General features: G+C 40.0%; 1 protein-coding gene across 3 annotated transcripts in view; it reads left to right on the top strand.

Moving 5' to 3' along the window:
• LOC137993176 (sushi, von Willebrand factor type A, EGF and pentraxin domain-containing protein 1-like) overlaps window positions 1–7500 on the top strand; it is a 109172-nt gene that overhangs the window by 79055 nt on the left and 22617 nt on the right. For all 3 annotated transcript variants that reach the window (XM_068838876.1, XM_068838875.1, XM_068838874.1), the window contains 6 exons: window positions 1251–1424; window positions 3116–3289; window positions 4445–4618; window positions 4977–5150; window positions 6102–6275; window positions 6577–6762. In XM_068838876.1, the coding sequence (XP_068694977.1) occupies window positions 1251–1424; window positions 3116–3289; window positions 4445–4618; window positions 4977–5150; window positions 6102–6275; window positions 6577–6762 (1056 nt within the window). The remainder of the gene's footprint in view (window positions 1–1250; window positions 1425–3115; window positions 3290–4444; window positions 4619–4976; window positions 5151–6101; window positions 6276–6576; window positions 6763–7500) is intronic.

The following is a 7500-nucleotide window of genomic DNA, read 5'->3' as shown; positions in this document are numbered from 1 at the left end:
AAATTCTGCATGCTCTAGCGCTGATCTATTGTTCTTAAAAGCTGCGGGTTTCGGAAAAGCAAAGAAAGGTAACTTATAACCCTCTTCTATGACGCTCAAAATGAAAGGAGATGCACCGATGCCCCTCCAGAAGTGCAAATTCTTACGCAAATTTCCTTTAACCTGTACCTCAAACTTGCTACTATCGTCAAATTCGCACGCGTCATTATCCCGCAGTACCTGAACTAAGTCTTCGTAACCTTCAAAAGAGGACTCACTGTCCTGGATTTTATCCGGTGTGGCATTTGTAGGTAAATCAAGGCACGTCGGCCATGCTGGCATTATTGGATCCGCCACCACCTTGGCTGAGCCATACATAACAGCAATCCCTTGCCCAGTGGCCGAGTCTGTGGCACCGGAAGCACATGCTCTGATCGAAGTTAGACTCTCTACGGCCTGAAACGGAGACAAAGCAGTATCAGAAAATTAAGGACAAATAAATAGGGTGGGAGGGGCGAGTGGCACGCATACGAGGAGCAACTGTCGCTGTTCTCCATAGTAAATCTCTACAAGAAAAGACCGAAGTTCTGGGTCGCTAGCGTGAATGGAAAGTGGCGCGAACAACCAACCTTAAAAACCCTTGCATAAACAATAGAAACTCCAACGTGTAAATAGGCGCTAACGACCTTGCAATACAGTTTCCCAAGGGACCGCCGTGCGCAAAAAAGATATCAACCATATGAAAATATATTTTTATTTATTGGTTATTGCATGAAAGGAAACAAGACTGATTGTGTGAAAATATGCTGTAGTATATTTTTTGCACATCTTGTTATTTCTCATGTGATATTTATCCCTCGGCTTTCGCTCTCGACCTTTGTCCGCACAGATACTGCTCCTCTTCCGGTGACTCTCGCATGTTCCCCATTTGCCTTTGTCCCGGATTCGTTTTCCTTGGATTCTCTAAGGGGGTTCAAGTCTTACCGGGAATGCATGTTATTTCTATTTACTTACACACTTTCTTTTGTGCTGGACAGCCTTTAATTTTTAACATTTATCGACTACCTTTTTTCCCGTCATTCAAGGACGCCAAGGAGTAATCAACCTTTCCGGAAAATTATTAATTTTTTAATGGTAAAATTGAGAAAATAAAGACGTATCCTTAGATATAGAGCGATTTTCGTATATTTCAAACGCACTTTTGTAACTTGCATTTAAATTGGGCAATAATTGATTGTGTATAACCTCGCTGTGTTTTCTTACTTTTCTAGCTAGAGACTGTGGACCCCTGCCTATTCCCCAAAACGGCTCTTACGTTGGGGAGCTGACGGTTTTTCCAAACAAGATTTTGTTTGATTGTGATGAAGGGTTTAATCTAAGGGGTTCAAGTGTCAGGTATTGTCAGAAAAATGGAACCTGGGGTGGCTATCAGACATTTTGTGCAGGTATCGTTTGAAGATTGTTTTTTTTCCTCAGTATATTCAGTTCAAACAATTAATAAAACAAAGGGAACAGTAATAACACACACGTATTTTCTGGTTACGCAATTTAGCCGCTTAGAGAGCGGTCTTGTATAGATCATCTGGTCGCTTCACAATGTGTCCGAAGACCATACGGTTTCATTCTGATCCCAGATGATCGTCCATAAGAAAGATGTCAACTCAGGCATTGCATTGGCAAGCTCAAAGTTAAAAATGGAAAGCGCTGTCAAAGTTCATCCATTCTACCGCACCCGCGTGTGGTTACATTTTTTGTTTGCTCATTAAAATTTCACCCGCAAAACCTTTAGGAATTGGTTAATATTCATTATAATTTCTAATGATACATTTTCCCCACAAGTCGACTTTGTTTGCAAGAAATTTTTGGGTGAATTTTTTGAAATTTTGGTTTTGTAAAATAGCAACGACAAAGCTCAGCAAGTTACCCAAAATGCCCTCTAAATTCTAAACTCAAGTTAACTCTTCCATAAAGGACATGCATCTCTTTTGATTTAAGGTTTTCCTGTTTACATCTTGTTCATGAATCACTTACTTCTAAGGTTAAAGCCTTATAGTTTTGCTTGTTTTATACATCAGTGAAGATCTCCAGAAAATATGTATTCTCGTAATTTATCTCTGCATTATCTGGGGTTGATTACCAGAGGTTTGCAAGATTGATCATTCATTTTTTCTTGTTTCTTTTCCCTTCAATCATGGTTTGTTATATGTTGCTTTCGTTTTGCGACATAATGTAAAATTGAAAGTAAAGAGTCTACCCATCACTGTTAACGAGTGCCGGAATTATGCCTGTACAAGCCAACGCTTTGCTTTTTATGAAGTTACTGCAAATATCCGCGGTATATTATATACGGCTATCTAATTCTTGGAAGAGCCGCTCGGAAGGACGGTCTTCAGAAAGTGCTGCTTCCTGGATAGTTTTCTTCGGAAACCTGTATTGAGTTACGTTAACCCATTTTTACTCAGTATCGGTTTTGAGATTATTGTCATCTCTTTCAAATTAAAACCATTGATGATCTTGCAAGTAGTATTCAACAGACTGAGAACAGTATTCCTTTCAAAGTGAAAATTTCTTTTGTAATATTTCCACTCGAGTACTAAATCCATAGTACACTGCTTTTTCAAGGCTTTTCTGTCTTTAGGGGGAAATGGTATTTATCTTTGTTAACCCGAAACTGTAAAGTATGCTTTCAAATGATCTTAGACCTATATCAGCGATTTGTTTGATTCAAGCAGCATCGTGATCACTTCTGTATTGGGTGGTCACGTTAGTTTCTTGGGTCTTACGTACCTTAGGCATTACTTCTTAAGGCTCTTTAGATACTGCTTTATTTTACGTTACCCAGAGTAATCCAGCATGGAAGATAACGAAAGGGGAGTAGCGGAGTATCGGAAGTGGAAGGGAAAAAGGAGAAATAAACAGTGAAACATCGGGAACTTCTGAATGTGATGTGGCTCTGAGACATTGATTAGCTGAAGTCTTCCAGCGGAAACCGATTTGTCTTTTGCTGTTGTGTTTTTACCTGTGTAGGGTAAAGACGAGATGATACCCAGAGTACGACAATGATTTCGACTTTTTTAAAAATACATGTACTTTCATTTCAGAAGCCTCTTTTAGTTAAACTTAAATTACGTTTCAGCGGCTGACTGCGGACCACCTCAGCTGTTAAAGAATGGAAGCACATCAGGTGGAAGCACAGTGTATCCCAATTTGATGCATCTAAGCTGTGATGAGGGCTTCATTCTTCGTGGCCCATCAGAAATACACTGCCAAGCCAATGGATCTTGGAGCAACTCGTCGACTTTTTGTGAAGGTTTAAGCATTGTTTTGTTTCACATGTTCCTTGGCGTGGTTTCAGGTAGTTTGTTCCGGTCAACAAAAAATCGCTCAAATTAAGTCGAAAAGGCCGAAAAAGTCTCCAGGGAAACAGCGGATCTTTCTAGAGGGGATGACCTTTTTATTTCGTGTATAAACCAGACTTCACCTTCACGAGAGTAGCTCTCTCCTGCTCGTCTTTCTTATAATTCGGGTACAGCCTCTTCGAAAGTGAGTGGAGATTCTGCAATGCCTGTGGTAGCTAAGTCGTTCCAGCTCATACTTTGTAGTGGTGTCCCCTGAAGTCTAACTGACACCGCTCAGACCATGTCAGTCGCTTTTGTTTAGAGCAGAACAACGAACAGAGGTTACGTTGTCCAGTTTTCCTAAACACTTTCTCCTGCTGCAACTGAGACCCTTCGCAAACGATATACTAGGTATTGCAGAGATCTGCACCACGCAATAATGTAGTCAAAACGTAGCCTGGTACGTAAACTTCCAATTTGGTTTTAGACGTACTAGACGCTACAGCACTATTTATGTTGCCATGGTGGTGCTCTTAAATGAGTCTGCTGCACGTCCCGTCGCACGATATCTTCATCATTTGTGACCCCGCTCCAAATACAAACAAATCCTTCTTAAATTTTTTAAGATGTTTTTGTTCCCATCGTAACTGTAAGTGTAATCCTCTTTTGAGCAACAAGCAAACACCTTGTTCGATAATTCGGTTAACGTCCCTCTGGTTCTGCTAATGGGGCGATGTAAACTGCATAATTATGATTACATTTCTTTAATTAAGTTTTCATATTTGTGTAATTAATTTATTACCATTGTCTTACATGGTTCTGGAGAATCTGGCCGTTAGAAAAATTGTTCCCCATAATAGAACTGTTCTAAAATAACAGTCTGTTCATGTATCAAAAACAAGGTCCATTGCAGAATGCTTATTCCTTTGTATCACTTAATGATAGACCTTGCGATCGTTTCGAATGAGAGTTTAAGACAGCCCTCTTGCCTGCTTTGTATTCCACTTTGTCTTTATTATGCAGAAAATTAATATAGCCATGTAGTTAATTAGGTACCGTGGGCCTCTTTTGTTTAGTATAGGTGTGTAACTCACTGTCACACTTTTCTCCCCTGTTGCCGTTTGTAGCTGTTGATTGTGGTCTCCCTCAGCCTTTGAGGAATGGCACAATCACTGGTGAAAATACGGTGTTTCCAAGAGTTATGCATCTCAGTTGTGATGAGGGATTCCTGCTTCGCGGCCCATCCGAAATACAATGTAAAGCAAATGGACGTTGGGGCAAAATTTCAAGTTATTGCGAAGGTAAATCAACTGTGTGCTCTGCTTAAGACTTTTAAAGAGTTGAGGTGGAACAAAAGAGACGAAAAGGCATAGCTTCCATAATTTTAAAGTAGCTCGTTCTTGATGATTTGCAACGAATCTCATCTAAGTGATTATGCTATTGGTATTTAGACGATTACAAACGGACGGACCTTACATCCTTTACCTTCTTTCTTAAGCTTTGTCAATGTCAAACCCTACTTTCATTTTTAGAAGAGAATGCTATCTACGCTAGGCATTTATGTAAACTGGAAAATTACCCCAAAGGTTGGCGACAGCGTCGATCAAGCGACCTATAAAAACTGCATTTAAAAATAACCTTTGGGTTTTCTCTCCACAGCGGTTGATTGTGGGCCGATAACTGTTCCAAAATATGCTATCCATCATGGAAATTCTACAACATATCCCAACATCGTTACCTTCAGTTGTGAGGAAGGATTTTTTATTCAGGGAATTTCGTCTCGGACGTGTCAAGCAGACGGAAGGTGGACAACTGGAGACGTACGATGTCGCGGTACTGAAAATTTAAGTCGTTGACTTAAATTATATCCTTTAACTAGAGTATCACATGAAGTTTTCACCCAGGTGACCAATCATGAAATTCAAATTTGCAGACGGTATGGGCAGCAAAGAGCATTATTGCAATTGTCTTTGAGGATGCCACGCTGTTTCTTAATGACTAAGATGAGTATTAACGAAAATAAAATACTGAAGCTTGCTTCATTAATTTCATTCCTAGGGTGACCCGTTAGGGACATGGCATTTCGTGATCAGTTTTCCTGCTTCAAATTTTCAAACTTGAAATTTTGAGTTTCGAAACTCGAACTTTTGTGTTCATAAAGCCGAAGTTTTGTGTTCACAAACTCAAAATGTGGAGTTGAGAAACTCGAAATTTTGCGTTTACAAACTCGAAAGTTCGAGTTTGGAAACTGGTCAGTGTAAAATGAAGACTGTACACTAGAGGGAAAATGCAGGTTATTGTTATAACTTAACTGTTGAAAAAGCCCAAACCCTTCAGAATTGCTAGCAGTTAGGCCTAATTACTGAAGCACAAACAATATTTTGGCTTAACTGTTAGCACTTCTATAGGTTGGGCTTTCACAACAATTAAATTATAACATTAATCTGCATTTTAGCCCTAGTCTTCAGTCTGCATTTTACACTGACCAGTTTCCAAACTCGAGTTTGTGAAAGCAAAATTTCGAGTTTGTAAAGGCAAAATCTCGAGTTTCAAAACTCAAAATTCCGAGTTTGTAAACACAAAATTTCGAGTTTGTAAACGCAAAATTTCAAGTTTGAAAATTGAAAGCAGGAAAACTGATCACGAAATGCCATGTCACTTACGGGCCACCGTACATTCCTCCTTAGCCTTTTCTGTATCAGACGGCAGCATCACTGTTGTTTCCCTTCGCACTGTAAACTAGATATATTCTCACTGGCCTAAATTTCGCATTTTTTTTTTCAGGAGTTGATTGCGGTCTGCTCTCTCCACCGGAAAATGGCTGGATGTTCGGATCTAAGACATCTCATCCCCATAACGTGTCCTTCACCTGCAGAACTGGATACAGATTGGTTGGATCATCACAGAGAACTTGTTTGAGGAATGGGTTGTGGAGTGGCGAGCAACCAATTTGTCTTGGTAAAGTATCGTGCACAGAAATAAACATTTTCATGCTTGATCAATGGCTAAACGATTTTATTTACAGATTGCTCATTCTCTACTCAAGAACGTTTTTTCTCCAAATTGGAAAATTCTGCATTTCCCGGAATACCAACTTATAACCATTAGTCTGCTCAGAAAAGTAGTTCCTTCAAATTATGCAAATGTTTTAAAGATTTTGTTGTTTTCAAACAGGCTTTTCGTATTTCTCTGAATGTTTCTACGGGGAATTTGAGGTGGATATTACTGAGTGTATATTGAACTTTAATCTTGCAAACAGCTCACTGGTGTGGCAAGGCTCCTCAAGTACCCGTGTACGCGTATCAGACCCGAGGAACCGAGAAGTTACGCTATGAACACGAAGAGAATATTTACTATAGCTGTAACCCTGGATACATTATGCAGGGCATTCCAAAGAGGCAATGCGTCATGGGGGATTGGTCGCCAATCAAGTTCAGATGCAGTGGTAAGTACACGTGTCATGATGATCACGAATTATTCATAACGTATCAAGCCAGGCAAAAGCCAGGATTTGGTTTCAAATGCCGGCGGGTCCAGTCACTGCAAATACCTGAGCAGAAAGTATTACCTTTGTAATGACATCTGCAAATGGTAGGACTGTCTGTTCTTTCAGAACAAGGGAGATAATGTCGCACAACCTTTCCATGTTCCTAAGCCTGTGGAACGTTTAAAAAACCCAAACGATTTTTGCAAAGAGTACGATGTTGTGGTCTATCCTTTGTAGTAATCTTGATTGGAAGGGTAAGCGTCCAGAGACCAGGTAAGTGCCCTCAGACGCGTTACTTCACACTTAAAGGGTCACTGGTAAGGATCAGCCGGTTTGGTTAGAATTCGAACCCTGACCGGATCAACACTCCAGGGCCCGGTTGTTCGAAAGCCGATTAACCTAATCCAGGATTAGCGTAAACTTTTCTTTCATGTTTTCAACCTTTTGTTGAAAGTTTCTTTGCTTATTTTTGTTTTTCCAGATTGACTTCTTCTAATGTAAAGTTTTGCCGAATATCAGCGTTGAACAGCGTTTGGGGGTAGAGAAATAAACTCCTTGGTTAACTTGTAATCTGGGATTAGCGTTAATCGGCTTTTGAACAACCGGGCCCAGATCTTCAAAAAACGTGGGAGGAATAGCTGCATTTCCAAGTGCTTAAGGACGTTCGAGCGAAAATTTTCTAACATTGATTTTTTG

The sequence above is a fragment of the Montipora foliosa genome, chromosome 2 (genome assembly GCF_036669935.1).
Source record: "Montipora foliosa isolate CH-2021 chromosome 2, ASM3666993v2, whole genome shotgun sequence".
Taxonomy (NCBI): domain Eukaryota; kingdom Metazoa; phylum Cnidaria; class Anthozoa; order Scleractinia; family Acroporidae; genus Montipora; species Montipora foliosa.
The sequence above is the reverse complement of the archived record's forward strand: the minus strand, read 5'-3'. Positions and strand labels throughout refer to the sequence as shown.